This window comes from Centrocercus urophasianus, unplaced genomic scaffold (assembly GCF_019232065.1).
Source record: "Centrocercus urophasianus isolate 14NV4802_14NV808 unplaced genomic scaffold, USGS_Curo_1.0 seq_19, whole genome shotgun sequence".
In the NCBI taxonomy this organism is placed as follows: Eukaryota; Metazoa; Chordata; class Aves; order Galliformes; family Phasianidae; genus Centrocercus; species Centrocercus urophasianus.
The window spans coordinates 18,635,139-18,657,568 of record NW_024884744.1 but is presented as its reverse complement, the minus strand read 5'-3'; the positions used below and the strand labels follow the sequence as shown (position 1 = coordinate 18,657,568).

The window sequence follows — 22,430 nt, the reverse complement described above, 5'->3', positions numbered from 1 at the left end:
TTTTGTCGTTTTGTGCTGGCCGTCAGCTTTCCATTCTGCAGTTTGCCTTGCAGGAAAACTTTGGGGTGGGGGGAGCTAATTTCAATTGTTTGGAGGATGGAAATGACTTGCTTTGTGGCAAGAGGAACCAAGCAGCGCTTGCAGTGCGCAGAGAGTTTTTCCACTGCTGTCTCCTGTTTGAGCTCTGTAACCTCGAGGGTTTCTAAACTGGTACTTGGCACATCCCTGCCCTCCCCATAGCAAGTCCAGCTGCGATGCCCAGCCCTAGGCTGGGAGCTGTGCCCTGGGTGTGGGCAGAGTGACCGGACATCACCTGCAAGGGAGGGAAATGTCCCTCGTAGGGTCTGGCTCTTGGAGCAGGGTGTAGCAAACTGGAGGATCTGCCCAGTACAGGTTGGGATTGCTGCCGAAAGCCTGGTGCATTTGGGGGAAGCATGGTGCCCACCTTGGCCTCTGTGGGCAGGGGCCGATGTCCTGCTTTCCCCCATGTGACCTCAGAAAAACGAATCACCAAAACTGAAAGGAAGTGAAAGGAAAAAAAAAAAAAAAAAAAAAGAATCCCTCCCAAAAGCCGCCTTGCAGAGGGCTGGGCACAAGATAAAAGCTCTCTGAAGGAACGGGGCTCCTCCTCTCCCACCGCCGTCTTCCCATTTAAATGTCTGTGCGCCGCGGCCAGCCCAGCACAGCCTGCAGCCGGGCAGTGCCCACGCAGGGGCAAGGAGAGCCGGCCCTTAGCCCTGCTCCGACAGATGATGTGAGAGCACCCGGAGGGCTGAGCACCCCCAAGGCAGCCCCATGTTGGCCCCGCTGCTGCTCTGGGCTGTCCTTCTCCAGTGGGCGTGCGGCGGGGGTGGCAGGAGCTGGCAGCACTGCACAGGTAGGAGCTGGGGCTGGCGGTGCGGGTGGGAGCTGCAGAGGTTGGTGGTGCTGGGATATCTTGCAGGACTCCTGTGCTGCCAGGGCAGACCCTGGGAAACACACTCTGTGGGGAGCCCATGAGGGCACATCACCAGCCTCTGCCCGGAGCTGGGGTGCACAGGTGGTGTGAATCTCTGGGTGAAAGATGCATCCTACATCTTCCCGGTGGCAAAATCTCTTGGAAAATTTCTGGTTTTTAGATGCTTGGGCCCAGATTTGGTGTGCTCATGGCTTGTCTTGGGGTGAAACTGCTTCCAGCTGCTTTTCAAACCACTGGGAGCTGTGATCGGTAGCAACAACTGATGTGGGAGGGAAAGTGGGACTCACGGCTTTGATTCCAACAGGAAACCACCTCAATGAGGTCGTGTCCTTGGCTGCTGAATGTGGGCACAGCCTCCAGCCCACCTCCTGCCCTTCTTCCCACTTGTAGGCTCATCCTGGGGCTGTGAAACCTTTCTGCAAACCCAGGACTGAACTCAGCCTGTGATTTTTGCTGGGTGAAGTGAGAAACATGCATTTCATTTTGATCCTTTCTGAAGCAAGGTGCCCAAGGCAGGACGTGCTTCCCTCAGAACTGGTTCTAGTTCAGAGAATCATAGGGTTTGGAAGGGACCTCTGGAGATTGTTGAGTCCAATCTGCTAATGCAGGTTCCCTACTGTAGGCTGAGCAGGAAAGCATCTACATGTGCTGGCCAGCCTCGCTCACAGCCCCTCCTGCCTGGCTGCCCCGAGCCCAAGCAGTCCAGGCTGTAGCACAGTTAGGAGCCCAAAGCCCGTCAGTGGGAATTGTGATGAGCATAGGGCCATGGTTCGGATCAGGGGCTGCTGCTTCCCAGATGTGTGCAAGCAGAGCTCTGTCTCCTTGTGCTAGTTTTTCCATCTGGATGATGCCCCGGGGCTGCGCATGTTGTTTTCTCCTCTGGGAAAAGGGATAATTACTTAATGAAGGTTTTTAGGCTCTGCCAGGGAAGCACGTGTGCGTGTGCGCAGGCAGGGCTGGGCTGGGAGAGCCCGTGCCCGGCTGGCAGCCTTCATTTGGGGCCGCTGTCACCCTGCATGCCCGTGTTCCCACAGAGCTGCGCCCGCTGGACGTGCTGGCAGAGCTGCTCCCTGGCAGCGGGCCGGCCCGCGGCGTGCGGGTGCTGCAGGCACAGGGGCTGAGCGGCCTCCAGCTCCACGCCTTGAGGCCCCGCGCCCTGGCCTTCCCCGCCTCGCGCCTCTTCCTGCACTGCGACCGCTTCCCCGAGGAGTTCTCCATCATCGTCACCCTGCGGGTGCTCGCCGTCCCCACCAAGGTGAGCGCTGCCGGCGGGCCTGGCCCTGCGTCGGGCACGAGGCTGGGCGCGGAGCGTGTCGGCCTCAGCGCCGCGTCCTCCCGCAGAGGAACGAGTACATCTTCACGCTGATGGCAGAGGAGAGCCCCGGCGTGCTGGTGGGGCTGCGCTACTCGCCCAGCAAGCTGCACTTCCTCTTCTGGAGCCCGGAGCGCGCCGGCGGCTGGCAGAACCGTGTCACCTTCCGCAACGTCTCGCTGGCCGACAGCCGCTGGCACACGCTGGTGCTGGCCGTCTCTGGACAGTCCTTCTCGCTGTCGGTGGACTGCGGCCTCCCCAAGGACGTGTAGGTTGGGCTGTGGGATGCAGCAGATGGGGTGCTCCTCTGGCTCTGCTGTGACGCTGCCCTCTGCTCATCGCAGGGTGGTCGAGACGCCGTTTCCCGCTTCTCTGTCAGTGAAGAGAGCCAGCTTCTACCTGGGCAACAGGAGGAGGAGGAAAGGCTTCTTCACAGTAGGGTCCTGGTGGGCGTCGGGATGGCTGTGGGATGGAGGTCCCCAGGCAGGGACACTGCATGTGGCTGTGGGGACACCTCTGTTAGGCTGGTGGCACTTGGAGACCCAAAGCCAGCTGATGGCACATTCTTACTGATAGAGGGGTTATGTCCAGTCCCAAGCGGTGGTTGGGAAACATGGTGGCAGGGAAAGTCACAGAGCTCTTGCCAATGCTCCTGCCTTGCCAGCTATTCCATTGCCCCAGGGCAGAGGTTTTGGTACCTAACAGGCATCTGAAAAATGCAGCCCAGGGGAGAAGGAAGCGAATGGGCCTCTGGTGGGAAGCTCGGATGATGTATTCCTGCAGCTCCCATCCCTCAGTCCCACTGGATATGCTGTCCATCCTGTTCTGCAGGGCTTGCTGCGGCAGCTCGTCCTGCTGCCAGGAGCCGATGCCACCCCTCGCATCTGCACAGCCCTGAACCATAAAGCCACAGCGCTCTCCATCCCTGCGGTTCTCCAGGATGTCCCAGTGAAAGCAGTGAGCAACGAGGTGCTGAAGTACCCACATGGTCAGTAGGGAGCTGTGGGCTGCTCTGAGCTTAGGAAGACGAGGAAGGGTGGGGGAACCGGGGCAGGTGGTGGGCACAGCTGCAGGGAGAATGGGACTGGGTCCAGCGGGTGAGATGGGATTTGATGTCCCTGGGTAACCTGGCAGTGATGGGCTCACACTGCTGATTCCTGGAGGTGTGAGCAGACAGGTTTCTGGCTTGGTGCCGGGATGCTGTCCCCCTGCTCCCTGATGCCCATCAGAATCAGAGTGGCGTGCCCAGTTCTTCCTCCATTATCCATCGTAAAGGTACCCACCTTTATCTTGTTCCATCTGTGCCCAGGTACCAACATGAAGGTGACCCTGGGGTCCCGTCCGCCCTGCACCAAGCAGGAGAAGGCACAGTTCTGGTTCAATGCCTCCCGGAGAGGGCTGTACCTCTGCGATGGCAGTGCCTGGATCTCCATGCTGGAAGGTAATGGTCAGCCTCATGCTGTGAGCACCCAGCTCTGTGGGGCAGAGGGAGCTCTTCCAGGGCCAGGGATTCACCCCGCCAGCACCTTGGGGCAGGACCCAGGTCTGTTTGCCCAGGCAGGACAGCCAGGCTCACTGAGAGCTGTGCCACGCGCACTGGGGGTGCTGCAACAGGGTTGGATCTGTATCATCTTTGAGATCCCTTTCAACCCAAGCCTTTCTGTGATTCTGTGCTCATCACAAACCGGAGACACCAGTGTGTGCAATAACAGTGACCCCATGTCCTTCCAGCTGCGGTGGCCTTGCTGCACAAAGTCACGGGGCAACCAGGCCCTGCAAAAGGGGCTCCAGATATTCATAGATTATCCTGAATTAGAAGAGACCCACAGGGATCACTTAAGTCCAACTGCGGGGCTATTGAGTTTGAACCTGGCTCCTTTTTGTGGTCTCCCAGTCAAGCAGCGGCTGGACTACGTGGAAGAATACCAGGACCTGGTGACCAACTCTGAGACGATGGGCATTGAGGTCTTCACCATCCCGAGGGTTGGACTGTTTGCAGCCACTGCCAACAGGCACAGCCCCCCTGGATCAGCCATCTATAAGTGGACCGATGGGAAGTTTGTGCTTTATCAGAACATCCCCACCTACCAAGCTCAGTCCTGGAAGTATTTCACCATAGGCAAAAAGGTGAGGCTGCCTGGAAGGTTATTTTGGGGCTGGACCAAATATCAGGTGCCCAACATTAGCTTCGCCTCACCCCAGCTTCCTCCAGGGCACTGTCTGCTTCCAAGAGCTGGAAAACCTGCAGCAGCACTGGGTGAGGGCATGAGGAAAGGAAATGGGGGGAGCTGGCAACCCCCATGGGGAGCAGAGCCACCTGGAGGGATCCTGGGGCCATGCTAAGGGTGGGGAGATTGGGTCTGCATTTGTTTCCAAAGAGGAAGTTCCAAAGAGTTTTTCTTCTAAGAAAACCAAATCCCTTCTTTTTCTGAGTGTGTCTTTGGGCTTTACAAGCAGCCCAAAATGCCAAAAGCAGTGGAGTTTTTTTTTTGCCTGGAAAATGTTTCTTTTCAGGGCACTGTTATCATCATGGTTGTTATGTGGTTGTTATAGCTGTTATCTGGTTGTTACAGCTGTGATTTTTATTTTTTTATAATTTGATCAACTTTTCCCCATGGGAAGCTTTGAGGCTCAGGTCCTGACCCCCCCCACCCCCCAACCAGTGTCACCAGCACGGTGTCACACTCAGCCATGCATCCTTGTCCCCACTGAGCTCCAAGACATTGCTGTCACCCTGCCTGGGACACTTGGGTGGGCTGCTGCTGCCACACCTGCCACAAAAGTGCTGGTCCTCAGCCCAACCTTGGGCAGCTGTGGAGGCCAATGAGAGCAAAGCGTCATCCCTGCCCCATCTCAGTGGGTCTCTGCAGACCCTACTGTGTCCCTTGTTCCATCTGTGTCCCTGGGGTGCTTTGTGCTGCCTACAGGCTGCTCAGGGCCACATCTGAAATGGAGAAAATGGAAGTGTCCTGCCTTGTTTTTTTTCAGATCTTCCTAGCAGTGGCTAATTTTGAGCAGAATGACAGGGGGCAGGAGTTCTCTGTGATATACAAGTGGAGCCACAGGAAGGAGAAGTTCGTCACCTATCAGAGGATCACCACGCACAGCGCGAGGGACTGGGAGGCGTTTGTCATTGAGGGAGAGGCTTTCCTTGCAGTGGTCAACCACAGAGAAGGTACCCAGCCCTTGTTCTCAGAGCCAGTCCAAGCCCAGTCTGGGCCCTAGACCAGTCTGTTGCTGGACATCAGCTCCACCGGCACCAGAGAAGGGCCCTCTGGGGGACACACACATCACTCAGGGCTAAGGACCACCCTCACTCCCTCCAGAGCTGAAATATTGTGTAGTCAGACTCCTGGCAGGGTCTCGTTTCTCTTGCAAACCAGATGCTCTTCATTGCACATCTCTGTCTCCTTCAGGGAATAACCACAACATAGACAGCGTGATATACAGGTGGAACCCCAGCACGGGGCTCTTTGAAACCAACCAGACAATCCCAACCTCTGGAGCCTATGACTGGGAATTTTTTGCTATTGGGCCTTATTCCTTCCTGGCCGTGGCCAACACGTTTAATGGCACATCCACAAACATCTATTCTCACATCTACATCTGGCTCAGTGGCTCTTTCCAGCTCTTCCAGTCCATCCTGGTAAGGTCATCCACCGGCCAAATGCTGCTTCTCCATTCCCCCTCTGTGCTGGGACAAGCCAGGGAATCATTTCAGAGGCTGATCCTCTTAGACTTCTGGAAAGGCAGCAATGGACTGACCAAGGGAGTTTAGATATGAGGGAAAACTTCTCAGAAAGAGCACTGGCACAGCTGCCCTAGGAAGTGGTGGGATCACTGCCCCTGGAGGTGTTCCAGAGTCGTGGCGATGTGGCACTAAGGGACATGGGCAGTGGGCATGGTGGAGTGGGTTGGTGTTGAGATCTTACAGATGATCTTACAGGTCTTTTCCAACCTTAATGATTCTCTGAATTCTATAAATCTTTTTTCCTTGGGTTTAAGAGCAGGTCACCTCCCCATTGACCCTCCAGCAGGTCCCACTGCTTCCCAGCACTTGCATCACATATGCTAGTCCATGTCCATGACAGCTTCTCAGGTGGCTTCTTTCTCCACAGACTTTTGGGGCTGCTGACTGGGAAGTCTTCCACATTGGGGACAGAGTCTTCCTGGCTGTGGCTAACAGCCATAGCTATGACAGCAGGATCCCAGCGCCCTCTAACTTCTATGCCATCAACTCCTCCATCTATGAGCTGAACATCACTGCCCAGATGTTTGTCAAATTCCAGGACCTCCTCACCTACAGGTACCTGTGCAAGGAGCTGGGGTGTTGCTCAGTCCATGGCCTTCCCCTGAACACCCCAAAATACATAGGGGTCTCCTGGAGGGTTCATGTGGGATTGCACACCGCCTGTGCAAAGGGACATGGAGGAGGGCAATGGGAGACAGGTCCTGGGCAGCAGATCCCAGTGGAGCTGGAGAAGCACGAGATGAGGATGGGATGGCCAGGTGCAAGAGCTCAGTGTGGGCTGAGCACATCTCACCCACCTCTACTTGCTTCATCCCCTAGTGCCCTGGACTGGGAATTCTTCTCGGTTGGAGATGACTACTTTCTGGTGGTAGCAAACTCCTTTGATGGCTTCACCTTCTCCATTAACAGCATTATCTACAGGTACTGCTGCATGGCTGGGGTAGGGTGAGCTCACTGCCAAACCTGGCACAGCCCAGGAGTTGGAATGGGCCTGGAGGGAGTGGGGGGACATGGGTACAGCAAGGGGATGGTCCGGAGAGGGCACAGAATGGGCACAAGGGGATCCTGCTGCCTCTGCTCCCCACTTCCGCCAAGCTTCCAGGCACAAGGGGTGTCTCCCACCCCCAAACCACTGTGGGATGATAAAAGAAGGTGCAAGGCCCCCAGCTGACTGTCCTTCCCACACAGGTGGCAAGGCTACGAAGGCTTCGTGGCAGCTCACCACCTTCCCACTGTTGGCTGCAGAGACTGGGAGGCATTTAACACCACAGAGGGCTCCTACCTCCTCTACTCCAGTGCCAAGGAGCCCCTTTCCAAGGTGCTCAAGCTGAAAACCACCTGAGGTGCCTGAGGCACACTCAGCTCCTTGCCAGGATATGAGTGGGCTGGCCACTGAGGTGAGGATGGACCAAGGCACGTTGAGAGCCTGGGGACAGCTGCAGTACCTGTGGGGCTGTGCGTGCCACAGGACAGAAGGGTGGGAGCTCCCTGGTCAGCCATCTCCAGCCAAGGCTCCCAGAGCTCTGCTATGGTGGCTGGAGCTCGTGCAAAGCCAGGGGAGAAGAAGCCTGAGAAGAACACGTGCCGCTGGATCGGGTGCATGGTGCTGGGAGGAAATGATGTATGAGAAGTTGGGGAAATGCTGGCTTCAGGCTGGCTCTGGTTGCCCAATGCCTGGGGGCACGGTGTGCCAGGGCCCGTGGGCCTGATGCTGCCCCACACTCTGTGTCCAGCTGCAGGCTGTGTCTGCAGGCTGAGCAATGTGTGTACATCGTGCAAAGCCACGGATATGTGCTGCAGCTGGCAGGCAGGTGTTGTGTCACTGCCAGCACAGTGCAGGTGGCAGGGCAGGCCACCCTGACACTGGCACTTGTTCAGAGGGATTTGGAGATGTGTGCTGGCACATCACTAGCATCTACTGCCCGGTCTGATGCTGGTTGTGCAGCCCTTTGCACAGGGTTGGGGATGCTTTTCCTTGCCTTTATCTGGGGGCATCTTTTGCTTAACCAGAGCTCAAATAAACGCTGCACCCCCCACAAGCTGTGGCTACTGAAGCTGCTCTGCTTGTACCAGGGGCTCTTCCTTTGGTTCATGGCCTCCCGGACTGCATGGTCACCCCTGGGCTCTGCAGGACCAGCGGGGGCTGCAAGGAAGGTGTGAGGATGGGACCTTCTCCTGCTATGCTGATGCCCTGAAACCCAGAGCCTCCTGAGCATTCCAGGCATCCAGCTCAGGACTCTGAAACCTGGAACCTCCAGGGGCAGTGTGACCGCCTGCAAAGGGACTGGGGGAGCTCTGACTGCAGAGCCTGGAGCTGCAGGATGGCAGGGGCAGAAGGGGTCAAGCCTGGAGGAGGGAACTTCTGCAGACCAGGATGAGCTAGGAGAGGAGGAGGTAACTGAGAGGGGTTCCCTGGGTCCCAGACCACATCAACCTCTAAAAGCTCAGCTCTCAGTGCAGTGCAAACCCCAAGGGCTTTTCCTACATGCAGGGCTCAACTGAGAAATTGGCACTCAGGACCACGTCCTCCTCTGGTGATGCCCTGCATGGGGCTGAGGTCAGGGTCCACTGGAACACTGCTGGAGGATGCAGTGTTGACATGAGCACAGCCTGAGAGCTTCTGCTCCAGCCCAGAGCCAGCTTCTACATGGGATGTGATGATTTGCTGCTGGGGAGCAGCAGCAATGAATTCCCATCTCATCAACCCCAAGTGTTTAAAAACGCAGTGAGTCAGATTCCCCACGCACCCGGCTGGCTTAGTCATCGCTGGGGTTTTAAATAACAAAACCTGGAGTTCTTTTGCTTTTCCCATCTGGTCCATGAGCTGGTACAAGTCACGTTTCCAAGGAGTTTGCCAAGCAGTGATTCGGAGGTGGCTTTTTTAAGGTCAAAGTGTGGCACAGGAGCATGACTCAGAGCTGGAGCTTGGTGAGGGGCTGCTGAGTATCTCTGTGAGGGGCGAAGGGAGCGGGGAGGATCCAGGAAGCCCAAAGCTCGTAACATGGGTGAGTGTGCATGTGGGTTGGATTTGTGCTATAAGATTGGGGTGCTGTGCTTAAACAGCAGTGACGTGCTGCCAGCCTTGAGTTGTTCAGTACACTGTTTATTGAGCAGCGTTGACTACGTTACCAGCTGGCCCCCTTCTCCCAGCCCTGTGCCTCACTGGTGAAACCACAGTTGTGCTGCAATGGCCACCAGTGGGGGAGAACAGCCCTGACTGTGTCCCCTTTCCAGGGGGAGAGTCTGGGGAGCTGAAATCCCTCCCTAAGCAGTCCAAGGCATAACCCACCTCCATGGGGCTGTTCTGAACTACTGAGAGGCCCTGGGAAGCATCTCCACTGTGCCTCACTGTCTCTATGGCAGGCAGCAGAAAAGGTGAGCTGAGATGTGTGAGATGGATGCACTTGCCCCAGTGTTTGCAGAGGGCAGACCCCCGTGTGTCCTAGCAAGCTGGCCTTTTCTGTCCATGTGCACAAGGGGGTAGGGCAGGCAGGTGCCATTTAGCAGAGGAAAGGATATCAGCTATGATGCAGTGCTCAGCATACACACGTAGGATCACAAAAGACTTGAGAGGGTGGACTTGTGTGGAGGTATAAAGCCACAGGTGTGTGAGCCAAGAGCTGCTCTCATCTTCAGAAGTGTTGGATCACAGCTCAGTACATCACTGGGTCTGAGGCAACTGGAGATATGAGGACAGATGTCACAGCAACTAGCAGGGCAGCTTCTTGCGAGAGACCCTGAGCAACCCTCCAGGAGCTGTGCTGAGTTTCCTGGGGCTCAGAGAGTGGGCTGGGAAGCAGAACTGCCTGATGGATGCCCTGCATGCTCTCACGCAGTGCCCATGCAGACAGTGTGAGCTGGTGGCTGTGGTAGCTGCCTGGCCTCCAATGGCAGCCCATGGCCTCACATGGCCAGATCCTGGCCCAGGGCTGCAGCAGCTTTGGCTGTGCCTGAGAACTCAGTAGTAGGCACCAAGCAGGGTGGAGACTTTCTGCAGGAGTTGCTTGTGGTTGGCATGCAGTGGGATCCTCCTGTCCAGCACCTGCCAGCGGATGCACAGCTCCGGGTCGCAGCCCTGGAGGAACTGGAAGGGAATCAGGACACCATGTGTGTGCTGTGGCAGGGCCAGCTGCACTCAGCAGCACCGCCAGCCTCCCACTCTGAGGTTTTGGGGCCCCTGCTGTGGTGCCACCCCATGGGCAGAGTCTGTTCCCCCTCCCCTGCACATAGCTGGAGAAGCTTACTTCTGATGACAGTGAGATCTGGGGCTGGAGCCAAAGGAATTCATAGAATCGCTACGGTTAGAAAAGGCCACTAAGATCCCCGTGTCCAACCCCAGCCCACCCCACCATGCTCACTGACCACGACCCTCATCTCCAAGGTTCTGGAACACCTCTGGGGATGATGACTGCCTGGCAGTCTGTTCAGAGGAGCCTTGCTCAGGGAGCTTACCTGCCCCACGTCTGCCAGGAGCCAGTGCAGGGAGCTGCAGAGGCAAGAGGCTCTTACCGAATTCAGCCGCTTCATCTCCACATCGTTCTGATTGTCAAAGTGCACGCTGATGGCAACAGTCTCAACCCAGGCGTTATCTGTGTTGCGGGGGTCATCGAGGTACCCCTTGTGTATCTGCGCACAGGGAAGTGCTGCTGCATTAGCAGAGCCATAACCGCCACTCTGAGAGCATCAAGAGCTCTGTGTGCCCGTACCTCAGTGCCTTGTTTCAGCAGGTTTTGGAACTGAGGCCAGAACTCCCGACGCAGGATCCACTTGAGCTTTAGAGGCAGCGTCTCACCCGGCTCCAGTGAGCCCTGCACCCAAACAGCTCTCACAGCCCAGCTGCCACCAGCATGGCTCGTCCCATGGTTGCCCCAGACTCAGGTGGAGGGGAGCAGGCAGCAGCGGGGCCTCCCTCCCTCCTCCTGCTGCCAAAAGCCCTCAGCGGTGCTCGATCACCCACTGCTGCTCTTGGAGCTCTCTGCCGATGGTTTGAGAATATGGCTGGAGCTGCTCTGCTGTGGCTCTTACCCCGGGCAGTGCCCAGACGTCTGACAGGGGATACTGGGCCACGAGGACCTCCAGCATCTTCTTCAGGCTCTTCCTGATAATGGATCCATCCAAGTTCCTCCTCCAGCTGTGAGAGAGGCCCATGTTATGCTGCAAACCATGCTCAGCTCCTTCTCCTTGATCTGAAATGGCTTCATGCCCCCTTCTCCATTCTGTCCCCAGCATCCCTACATGCTCACCGGGTCACAACTGGGTGCAGGGCATGGTTGGGCCCAAAGCAGTGCAGCCTCCCACGACCACGCAGCCCCGTCCTGCCCATGGGATTCCTGGTGGGAGAGAGCGAGGAGGCTGGAGGCTGTCCAAACACCTGGACCACCATCCCTGATTCATAGAATCCCAGTATGGGTTGGTTGGAAGGGACCTTAAAGATGATTCAGTTCCAACCCCCTGCCATGGGCACAGGTTGGGACTGGTGCTTTTCAGCATCTTCATCAATGCCCCACTCCCCCTCGCCCACCTCCCCGCGGTGGGAGCACTCACAGTGGCAGTCCATCCTGCACAGCATAGAGGCCGTGAAAGCTCTGCCTGTCGATCAGCCCGTCCATGGTGTTGTAGTTGATTTTCAGGAGAGACTCCAAGGAGCTGGGCACAGGAAGCAGCCCAGCAGTGAGGGCAGGCTGTGCCATGTGTGAGGATGGGGCAGAGGTGGGAAGCTGGATGGAGAGGGACCCCCCCAGGAGTTACTCACGGGCTGAAGGGGTCTTGCACAGCTGTGTCCCTGTGGTCGGCTGAATAGGCAGGAGGGTCGTAGAGCTGGAAATCCACCTGCAGGGCATATGGTTGTGTCAGCCCCACTGGCAGCCCAGATGTGCCTGTCCATTCAGAACACCTCCAGACATCCCCACGTGAAACCCAGTCTTGTTTCACTGAGCACAGCCACAGTGTTTTCCCAGGGAAGCATCTCTGGCCATGCCTGGACCCTCTGTGCATTGAAGACCCAGCTCCAGTGCACTGAGCACTGGCAGTATCTCCAAGAAGCCACTCATCCCAGGGCTGGAGAGAACAGCAGTTCCCAAGCATGATACTTCTCCCTCTCGCTGCAACAATGGCTCTGTTCCCCTTCCCACTTCCCATCCTCCTCCAGCCCCAGCGCCTGAGCTCCTACCTCCCAGGGCACCTTCTCATCTGGCACGGGGAAGCGCATGGTGTGGGACCCTGGGTAGAGGAGATTTCGGGCCAGCACGTGGTGTGTGGGCTGCTTCTCTCCAGGCTTCTCCTCCGGGTCGAACTCCTTCTCCTCTGATGTCCTGCTGGAGACTGCAAGGCAGAGACAGCAAGGCCTCACAGGTCAAGTGCTGAGCCTCAGGGTCTGCCTAGCTCTAATGCTGTGTCTTTGCTCCTGGCATCCCTTTGGGCTGTGCTGCTGGGGCTGTGCTTACCCAAGGGTGGCATATCTTCCTCTGAGCTGAAGCCACTGCCCTGCAATGCCTGAATGATCCACCTCAGGGCTTTGGCACTCTGATGGACCTGCGTGGGACAGGTGAGGGTCTGGAGGGTCCTCTCAGGCCCAGGAGAAGAGCTGGATGAACAGTACAGGGGCTCATCCCGCAATGTTCCACTTCCCATATGCCTTTTTGAGGCTATTGTTTTCTCAAGGAAACTCTAATGTTTTAAGGGGAGCTGATTCAGAAGGATTTGCTCTTGTGATTCAGTTGAACCTTGTCCTTGGAAAACCCCACGCTCCCAAAGCAGTTGCTCAGTTTTTGCCTCACCTGATCTTCCAGGGCACCCAATCTCTGCTCCACCAGACTCGTCCTCTTCACCCGATCCATGTTCAGCAAATCTGCCAGCACATCAACTCTGGAGGGATGGTGCAGAGAAAAACCTCCTTAGGAGCCACTGCAGGTGCTCAGCAGCCCATGCTGTGTGGGTGCCTACACCTCCAAAAGACAGATTCCCACAAGCATCTTGTATGCATAACAAGGAGGGCAGCAACAGCTCCACTCCCAAATCCTTCCTACCCAGAACAGGAAGGCCGTCCCTGTCTGAGGAGCATTGGTACCTCTGTGCAATGTCTCGGATCTTCTGCTCTGTGTTCTGCTTCTCCTGACACTGTTGGTGCTGCAGGTAGTTCTCCTTCAGGTACATCTCCCACGAGAGGAGGGCGGCTTCTTCATTCTTCTCCAGCTTCTCTTCTGCAGGAGAAAGGGGACGGCAGAGCTGTCAGTTCCCTGGGCACCTCATCTCCCTGGGAGAGAGCCGAGGAAGGGGACGGGCTGCTCCTCACTGAGCTGCCTGTGACGCGTGGCTGGCCTGCGGAGCAGCCCCCGCCGCACCAGGAGCTGCAGGTGGCTGAGGAGGATGAAGGGCGGAGGTGCAGGTGGGCGACCGTGGTACTCCTCAATGAGGTCGTGCCGCTGGAACTTCCAGATCTGGTCCGTGTGCTGCTGGACCTGCTGAAACGTGTAGCTGGGGACAGAGCCCAGGCGTCAGCTGTGCAGGGGAGTAAGGAGGCACCCCTCGTCTGCATGCTGCCCTGCCTAGGGCCAAGTAAAGCCAGCGTGATTCACAGTCAGGACCGGGGCTCCGGGTCAGACTCACTTGAACATGGCAATGAGGAGGTTCAGGAGGAGGATGTTGGTGAAGAGCAGGTACAGGCACAGCAAGATGACCGTCAGCCACTCAGGAAAGATGGGCTCCTTGTTGTCTTCGTTGGTCTCTGGGCACTTGGGCTTGTAGGGGTCAGTCCCATTGGGGCTGCACTGATCAATGTTGAAGTTCACCCCTGCAAGAGAGCACAGCACTGCTCCACTGCAGCCAGCCCTTTGGTCTCTCAAGCAGCATGCTGTGCTCTTGGATATCAAGGTGGCTGAGAACGTGTCAGGGGTTGGAGCAGCTGGTGTGTGCTGAGGGTGTCCAAGCCCACTCCATATCATCCTCTCTGTCCTCAGCACTCCACTTACTCCTGGCAATTTATAGCTGGATCAGCTCCTGGCAGCTGGTACCCTGCTCCTGTGCCTCTGTACATCTTGACTGGTTATCCTGAGTTGTTAGGCAGATTCAGTCCCTGGCTTTGGAGTGGTAGTAACACTCTGAACATGCCCTACACTTTGTCTTTGCTCCCTCCTGGCCTTACCCTATGGCATGGAGAGGAGTCCTGTGCAGGAACTGTGAGGCTGCACGAGCGTGGCACCCTGTGGCTCTGTAATAGTCACCAGGCTCATGCCACACAGTCACAGGCCGGCGTCCCTTACCATCGATGTAGGAGGGGATCTGCCCAAAGATGGTCAGGTAGGAGTGATAGACCACACCACGGAAAAGCCACTCCACGCGTTCCTCGTTGTGAATCAGGATGGCCTGCTTGGCAACCCCGAAGGACACCACCCACACTGCCAGCAGGAAGAGGAAGAAGAAGACATCCTTCATCTGCAAAGATATAGTGAAGACAAAAGCGTGTCCTGGAGCACATCTGGTAGGATGAGATGGGTGGCACGTTCCCTGCGGGCAGGGCAGGGCAGGGCGGCCCTCACCATGCGCTTTACAATGATGATCTTGGGCCCCAGTGTCTTGCTGACGGTGAAAATGTGCATCAGGCGCAGGCAGAAAATGATAAATGCCAGCGACAGTATGATGCGCCCGGGGTACAGCGTTGATGGAATCAGCCTGGGCACAGAACAGAGGAAAGGAATATCTCAGTGCCAACAGCGTGAAAAACGCATCCCCTAAAAGTGGCAGGAAACAGCAGTAAATCGGTCAAGATTAATCACATGGCTATGAAAATCTTCAGTCCTTTGAAGAAGGAATTGGAGTTAAAAAGATGCACAGTTGTGGAAGTAGTGTAGGGCCCACTGCAGCCTGCAGCTCGGCCCTGAGCACTGCGACTCACCTGCAGGTCAGCCCTATGATGAACACCACTATGGCACCGACATCCAACTTGTTCCAGAAGTCCTTGAAATACAGGGAAGCCATCTTCAGGACTCCGAGCCCATCTGGATCATGCAAGAGCTATTGGAAAAAGAAGTGGGGTGGAACACCAGTTAAAGCACTATAGGGTACTCTTGCCTTACAGAGGTGCAGAGAGCTGCTGGCCATCACTGGACTCTTCTGCTTACCTGAAGGGGACCTGAGCCTACAGGGTTTTCGGCCAGGGCATGGAAAGAGCACAAGACCTTCCAGGAGCACCAGAGGGGTCCCCTGGCAGCCTGGCTCCTCTCAGCTCCTCCCAAGCCCTGCTCTGTCTGCCCCATACCTGTCGGGTCTCCTCGCACACCAGGGAGAAGAGCCAGAAGTAGATGAGATACTCCCACCAGGATGGTGACGGCTGGAAGTCGACCATCAGGACGTAGGCGAAGAGCAAGAGGAAGGTGAAGTAAGAGAGGATGTTCATGTGGAAGATGACGACAGGTGCCGTGAAGAAGGCTCGGAAACGTGTCAGGCAGCCCATGGGCTGCAACTTCTTCTCCCTGAGGGCAGTGAGGATGGAGGCATGGCTCAGCTGCCTGAGGTTTATGAGTCAGCTGGAGGAGGAAGCTGAAGCAGAACCTGCCTCCATATGCATATACCCCAGCTGCAACAAGTACCTGAATGTGATGAAGCTGGTGTAGAGGAATGGGAAGAAGATCATGCACACAATCACCCGCCAAAGCCCGTTGTCCACACACATCTTCCCCCACCAGACTTTGGTTAGGAAGGCCTGTGAGGAGGGAGGGGAGCACTGATAGAGGAGCCTCCTCTGCATCCTGGCTGATTCGCAAGTCCAGCTCATCGGGAATGGAGCCTGAGCTTGTTGCACAGGGGTATCAGGGATGAGTGATTTCCCTGGTGATTTCACCACCCTTGGGAACCCACCTGCACACCCCCATGGGACACAAAATTCATGTTCTTGGCCTCTAGTGCTAGCTGCAGACAAGTTGTCTTCCCCCAGGCCTCAGAGACACGGACAAGGAGCTTCTGGGCTCTCTCTTCGTCCTTGCGATAGCACTCTGTGAACACACCTGGGAGAGCAGGGAGATAAGGCTGAGCTCTGTGCCAGCCCATTGCTCAGCAGAAGGAGCACCAAGAAGAGCTTTGTAGCATGAGGTGAGCATCGCCACGGCTCTACACCATCCATCGTACCCCCCACCCTTTAGACACATCCAGCATGACAGGACATGAGAGTGCTCTGGGTTGCTGGTGTCCCTCCCACTCACCAATTGCCTTGTGCTCGTATTGCTCAGCCAGGGCCAGCATTTCATCAGTGGTGTCCGTGTCTTCCTCCTCCTTGGCCAGCTCCTTCAGGATCTTGCTGCAGGCCAGAGCAGCCACCATGCAGTCCTGGCTCTGGGGCAAAAGAAGTCAGAGAGGGTGTGGGATGCTGAGCCTCCTCCCACAAGTCCCTGACAGTTCTGACACGTCCGTCGTTGTTTCCATGGGAGGGAAGGAGTATGTCCCAAGCTGGCTGCTCAGGAAGGACAACTTGCTTTGGCAAGGACCATGCTGTCCTCCTCTCTGGGTGCAAGGCAGAAAGTAACCCAGTGCCATTGGGAGTACAGGGACAGCCCTGCTCTTGTAGTAGGAAGCCCTGGGTGATGGGGTGTTTGTGATTCCACATGCAGTCTTGCCTCTTGGGCTTTGGAGGTTTGGTTTCAGCTGAACCTTACAGCTGGGACTGGTGGGTTTGGGCTGCAATACCTGGGCCCAGATGATTTCTGCCAGTTCTTTGCGGCTCTGGACCACGGCCCAGATGAGCAGGTCACGGACTGGGTCAATGGTGAAGGTGACTCGGCCAGAGGTGCGTTTATAGAGGGACCGGAGGCTTGACCCCTGAACCTGAGAGGTATGCAACAGTCAGACCTGTTTGCCTGCCAAGAGACTGCCTAGAGGAGACAGCCTGTGAACACAAATCCTCCCCGGCCCCCGGGTGCCTTCCTCCACCAGCAATGGAGGGGCCTTTGCTGCAGAGAGGAATGGCCAAGGCTGGGCTCATCCTGAAAAAGCCTCTCCCATTCTAAGACTAAAAGTATAGGGGATGTGCCAAGCCTGCCCAGTGCACAAGAAGCCCCTCTGTCCTTCACCCTACTGGGTCTTGCTCACCAGACACACAGCCACCCAGTGCTGCACAGGTAGGAGAGTGGGAGCTGCATTTTGAATATGAGGCAGATGACTTGGGAAGGGCTTTAGGGGACTGTAAGTAAGATTCTTGAGTGGGCAAAAGGACACTGAGCTATCCGGAACCTCCAGAGGTGTTTCTTCAGCCAGTGCCCCCCTCCCAAACACAACCCTGCCACCATGTAACCTGAAGATGCGTACATTTAACTTGATATGTGGGACAGGGATGGAGAGCCGGGGCCGCTCCGTGTGCTTGGGCTTGGGGTAGAGAGGTTGTGTGGAGCGGCCCAGAAGCTCCCGCAGCACCTGGGAGACATGATGCAGTTGGATTCGTGGCATTTTGGAGCTGGCTGTGTGCTCCTTCTCCTCCAGGAGGACCTTCTGCAGCTTGCTGTGGAACAGGCAGGATGGGGCCATGTTGTCATAGAGGTAAATCAGGGTGTCCCAAGTGACAAACTCCTTGAGACGCACTCCCTGTTCCACAAATAGCTTCACAAACTCCGGCTTGTTGGAGATTAGGGCAGCTGCCATCACGGAGTGGAGATCTGTGGGCTGGCAGAGCAGAGGCAGAGGTGAGGAGCTCCATGGCCCCACAGCAGGGTCACACCTCGCTCCCTGCTCAGATGGGGGAAGGTTTTGGCCACTCGGCATGATGGCGTTGGCAGAGACCATAGGGCAGGGCTACCAAGAGGTCTCTAGGTGTCAAGAGACTCTGGGTTGGTACATTGTCTTTTGAAGACACCAGTTTTGAATGAAATACCAACCACCTTTGTAAAAAATTATGTAGGATCATTACAAGCAGTGAAGGAAATTGAGCCCAGTTCTGCTTTGGTTGTTTGTGGTCAGGAATGGGAGAAAGCCCCTTAGCTCTGCCTCAGCCCCCAGCATGGTGTCTCCCACACAGCCATGCAGCAGACAAGCAGCACAGGTACTGCCTTACCTTCCACTCGTAGTCGTCTGTGAAGATCTCACTCCGAGCAATGTCCACCCTGTTCCAGGCCACGGCTAACTTCAGCTGGTGGTCCCAGTTCTCGCGACCAAAGTGGTCCTGGTTTCGGGATGCTGCGTGCCAAGTGCATACGTTAGAGCAGAAGATTGTTTACTCTCTGGAAGCCCCCCCTGGAGGCCTGACCCTTTGGGAGAAACATCTCCCAATCAGCTCAGCATTTAGGGAGCCCTTCGGTGACTCCAAAGCCAAGCTTGGGACTGCCACTCCATTCATCTCCTTCATGCCTCCAGGCAGCCCCCATCTCCACACCTTTGAACAGTGCCTGGAGGATGGCCACGTCCACATCCTGCTGACCATATTTGCCCTCTCTGAAAATGGTCAGGAGTTGCCGGCTCCGCACTATGTCTTGGATCTACAAGGAAAGCCATGGGCAGGCAATCAGCAGCAGCATCTCCTCCTGTGTGGGGCAACTCCTGGCTCTCCTTGGGTCATCTGCAGCCCACCATTTCTCCCAGCCCAGCTGGGGCTGGTGCCACATTGTTCTTGGGGTCCACCAGAACAAATGCTCCCAGTGGGAGCCTTGCTGTCCCCAGAAACCTCTGAGGTCTCCACATGCTCAGGGAGAGGAGGTGTCTGCCTGCAAGAGGCTCACCTTCTTGGTCCACTCCACCACCTGGCCCTCGGTGAATTGCTCATAGCTTTCATGGAAAAGCACATTCAGCTTCTGGTGGATCAAGCTGATGGTTATCTCAGACACAGGCAGGCCAGCCACCTGTGCAATGACATCAGCCACACGCCCGGACCCTTCCACAATCACACAGGGGGTCCCATTGGTGATGGCATTGTAGATAGTCTGCAACAAAGCAGAGAGGCTGGTCCTAGTATCACCAAGTGGCCAGCAACCCTGCTGAGATTGTTGCTACACCACAGTACTCCTCCTATCCAGCTGCATTTCCCATTTCCCACCAACATCAGGAAATCTCAGGATGGTGGAGTCACTGTCCCCGGAGGTGTTCAAGAACTGTGGAGATGTGGCACTGAGTAGCATGGTTTAGTGGGCATGGTGGGGATGTGTTGGGGTTGGACTTGGTGATCTTAGCAGCCTTTTCCGACCCTAATGGTTCTGTGATCCCTAGGCAAGGAGCAGACCTGCTGCCCTCTGCCCTCTGCCTTGGCTCCTGGCTTTCCCAATCCGAGCCCCTCCCACCACTACCCCTCTTGGCTCTGCTGTGAGAAGTCAGGAGTGGTTCCTTACATCGAGTGTCCCAGGGCCGCCTTCCAGCACCACACAAACGATGGGGATCTTGATGGCAACACCTGCAGGGAAGCAAAGCCCAGGTCACCTCCCTGCAGGGAGCCCCTGAGCATCTGAGATGGCTCACCATGCCTCGTCCCCTCCCCTGCCTCTGGCCTGGCTATATGTTGCTGTTACCTCCTTTCACCTTGGTCTGTTTGGAAATGAACTTCTCCAGCCGGGTCCTCAGGGGGATTTCTACTCCATACTTCCCATGGGTCCCATTGTCCACAAGGATGAAATGAGAGTGGTTGCTGTCCAAGCACGAGAGGCTGCCTTGGTTCTCCTCATCCAGTACATACTCAGCTGGAAAGCCTCCCTGTGAAGTACAGAAGGAGAGACCCTGGGCAAAGCCTGATGGGGCTGAGGGGCAGCAGCAGCTGCTCAAATCAACCAGCATGTGGAATGGGAGCAAGACAGCATGCAAGGCAGAACAGCCATCCCTGCGGTTTTCATACCAGCCCTGCCCCACGCTCCTGTCTCTGCTCCACTTGCCCTCCTAGTCTGCTCCCAGGAGAAGCAAAACACCTATGCAAGGCACTGGGGAGGCCATAAGGGGCTTCAGAAAGCATCAGCATGGAACCATCACCCCTTCTGGCCTGGCTCACCATGGGGCAGATGAGGCTCTCCCGGTTGTACACAGTCCCCCAGGTGGCAATGCCAATGGTGACAATGTCGCCTTCCTTGTAGCTGCAGCTCAGGACAGAGTCTCGTACTGCCTCTCCCACCTGTTTCATCACACCAGTGTGGGACCCCCCCGTGATGATCCAGGCCCCTAAAGGTCAGAAAGAAGCTTGGGAATGGAGAGACCCTGCTCACAGCAATCTCTTAACATCCCACTGTATGGCTGCAGGAGCACCCAGTCCTTGAAGATGCTCCACCCCCCAGAAGATATTTTATCTGCCCTTTGCATCAAGCCCTGCCAGCACTGGAGAGGCTTTCTGAACAGTGCAGCATGTCTTACCAGTGGTCTGGGCCACTTTGACTAGCCCTTGCCGGAAGATGTTCTTTAGCCTTGGCTTCATGACAAAGTTTTTGGCTCCACCAGTGACCGAGATGAGCAGGTTGGGTGCATCAAGACCCCAGTGCTGTGTCATGAGGTGATAGATGACCCGTGGAGGAGTATCAGAGGAGACACGCACATACTGTAAAAAGGGAGCACATGTATTTCGGGTAGAAAGAATTGGGCTGGGCAGCAGAGCAACGCCACCACACTTTCTCCTGTCCCAGCAAAGAACTGGGGGCTTCCCCTACCATTTCCTGGCACGGGTCTCTTGCTTCTGCCCTAGCTCTTAGTGCATGACCCTGTTCCAAACTGTGTCCCTGGGAGCTTGCATCTCCATGATTGCCTAAGTACCTGAACAGGGAACAGCCATGCCTTGGAGCATGGAGACCAGTCTTACTATTTCAGAAAAGGACTGGGTACAGCACCGAGAGCGAGGAGGGATGTTGTCCCATCCACATTTCTGTGCATAAATCAGTGCTGTCTTTGGGGCATTTCCATGCTTTCCTAACCTCCTCTCATCAGGAGGGAAATACTTGCACTTCATCTTCCCAGGCAAGATCTGAACACTGACTCCCGTTGTACCACAGAGAGGAGAAACAAATCACCTTTCCTGTCTTCTGTCCCAGGCCCGTGAAGTGGATGTCACCAAAGGCATCTGTTGGCATTTCCTGGATGTGTCTGCTGGGGTCCCACTCCTTCCCCAGGAAGAGGGGAGGTTTGGCAGCATCTTCCAGGTGCTGTTCCCTGAGGTAGCCACACTCGCACACCACCCTCCTGCAATGTACACCACCAGCTCCGTGGGAAACGAGCCAGTCTCAAAGGGCAAAGCCCCAGTGGTTCACCTGCCTCAACCCAGCTGGAAGGTGCTGGCATCATCATTAAAACACTACAGGCACCAGCACCTCCCACCCAACCTGACTTCCAGCTCAGGACTTACGAAGAAACAAGGGCTTTTTCTAGCAGAAAACATAGCAAACATTGGTATTTCCATCTATGGTGGCTTATGACAGAAAGTGGAAGGTTGCACTGGATAAAGTATGAATGGAAGTGACTGCATGGCAAGCATCAGAAGGGTAACTGCCTGGGAAGCTGGCTATTGGCCATGCAGTGCCACAGAGCAGGATGAAGGAACACAGGCAAGAAGGTCTTGGTGAATTCCCTTGGCATACCAGTTCCCCTAACAGAAAGGTGGGATTTTCTAGTGAGGCAGCTTTGTCATCAGACGTTCCTTTTGTTCCCAGGCAGGGGAGAGGAAGGAGGGACAGTCTGACTTACCCAGAGTCTGAGGTCTGGGAGCTTTCCACAAAGTATGTGCACTCTTTCTTACGGATGTTTTCAGGAATCCATGAGGTGAGATTTTCCTGAGGGAGCAGGAAGAGCAGTGAGGGGTCATTGTTTCTGCGAAGGGTCAGAACTTGCACCAGGAGCCAGATGCTGGTGCTTTCAGCAAACCTAGGGGCCTTATTAGTGCTCCCCCCAGCCTGAGATTCCTCACTGATGTGTCCCAGGACAACTATTCTCCCACCACGTATGGCCAGCTCCCACCTCTACCAGCTCCAGACCTCCAACTTGCCTTCTCATTGCTGCCAGAGGGGAAATGTGCCTTCCTCTGGCCCTTGCCAATGCTGCTGCTGCTCTGCTGGAGGTTGGGGACCACCTCGAAGTCGCTCACCTCCCTGGGGTGCATGGTGGGGCCGTCCCCTGTCTCAGGGCACACTTTGTTCAGCTGGGAGGGGAGCACCTTGGTGTGCCGGCCACGCACCGCCATGGCTGCTCCTCTCTCCTGTTCCTAAGGGGGGAGGTGCTGCACATCTCCATCCTGAATGCAGCAAAGGAAAAGGATGCACGTGAGCTGAAGGCAGAGCTGGGGCAGAAAGGGCTGCAGTCAGACTGAGCACAGCACTCTGTTAAGGCAATGGCAAAGCAGCGGGTCAGCAGGTCTGAGCTTAACAAGGATTCTGGCTGCCAGCCGAACCCCGCATCACAGCCAGGACGATAAGGGCTGGGAGGACTTCCTGGTGTCAGGAAGGAGCGGTGGAGCAGAATAATGGCTGCACTGCACACCCAAG

General features: G+C 56.1%; 2 protein-coding genes across 2 annotated transcripts; one reads left to right on the top strand and one right to left on the bottom strand.

The window, feature by feature from the left end:
• Positions 1-795: 795 nt before the first annotated feature.
• On the top strand, positions 796-8,002 carry TSPEAR (thrombospondin type laminin G domain and EAR repeats). Its single transcript, XM_042821150.1, has 12 exons — positions 796-877; positions 1,993-2,213; positions 2,300-2,538; positions 2,615-2,705; positions 3,102-3,258; positions 3,580-3,711; positions 4,165-4,397; positions 5,259-5,445; positions 5,687-5,916; positions 6,389-6,576; positions 6,841-6,942; positions 7,210-8,002. The coding sequence occupies exons 1-12, from the start codon at positions 796-798 to the stop codon at positions 7,361-7,363; spliced, it is 2,016 nt and encodes a 671-aa protein (XP_042677084.1). The 3' UTR covers positions 7,364-8,002.
• Positions 8,003-9,979: 1,977 nt separating this feature from the next.
• Positions 9,980-21,708, bottom strand: TRPM2 (transient receptor potential cation channel subfamily M member 2). The gene is made up of 31 exons (XM_042821151.1): positions 21,637-21,708; positions 20,967-21,135; positions 20,320-20,500; positions 19,964-20,130; positions 19,494-19,674; positions 19,317-19,378; positions 18,714-18,914; positions 18,371-18,473; positions 18,053-18,174; positions 17,314-17,664; positions 16,696-16,833; positions 16,215-16,344; positions 15,874-16,019; positions 15,606-15,718; positions 15,275-15,488; positions 14,912-15,030; positions 14,556-14,688; positions 14,280-14,451; positions 13,627-13,810; positions 13,313-13,494; positions 13,088-13,220; positions 12,798-12,885; positions 12,465-12,552; positions 12,191-12,342; positions 11,774-11,850; positions 11,566-11,667; positions 11,265-11,351; positions 11,047-11,152; positions 10,728-10,829; positions 10,531-10,647; positions 9,980-10,105 (listed from the first exon to the last, which is right to left on the bottom strand). The coding sequence occupies exons 2-31, from the start codon at positions 21,024-21,026 to the stop codon at positions 9,980-9,982; spliced, it is 4,137 nt and encodes a 1,378-aa protein (XP_042677085.1). The 5' UTR covers positions 21,027-21,135; positions 21,637-21,708.
• Between the last annotated feature and the right edge of the window lie 722 nt (positions 21,709-22,430).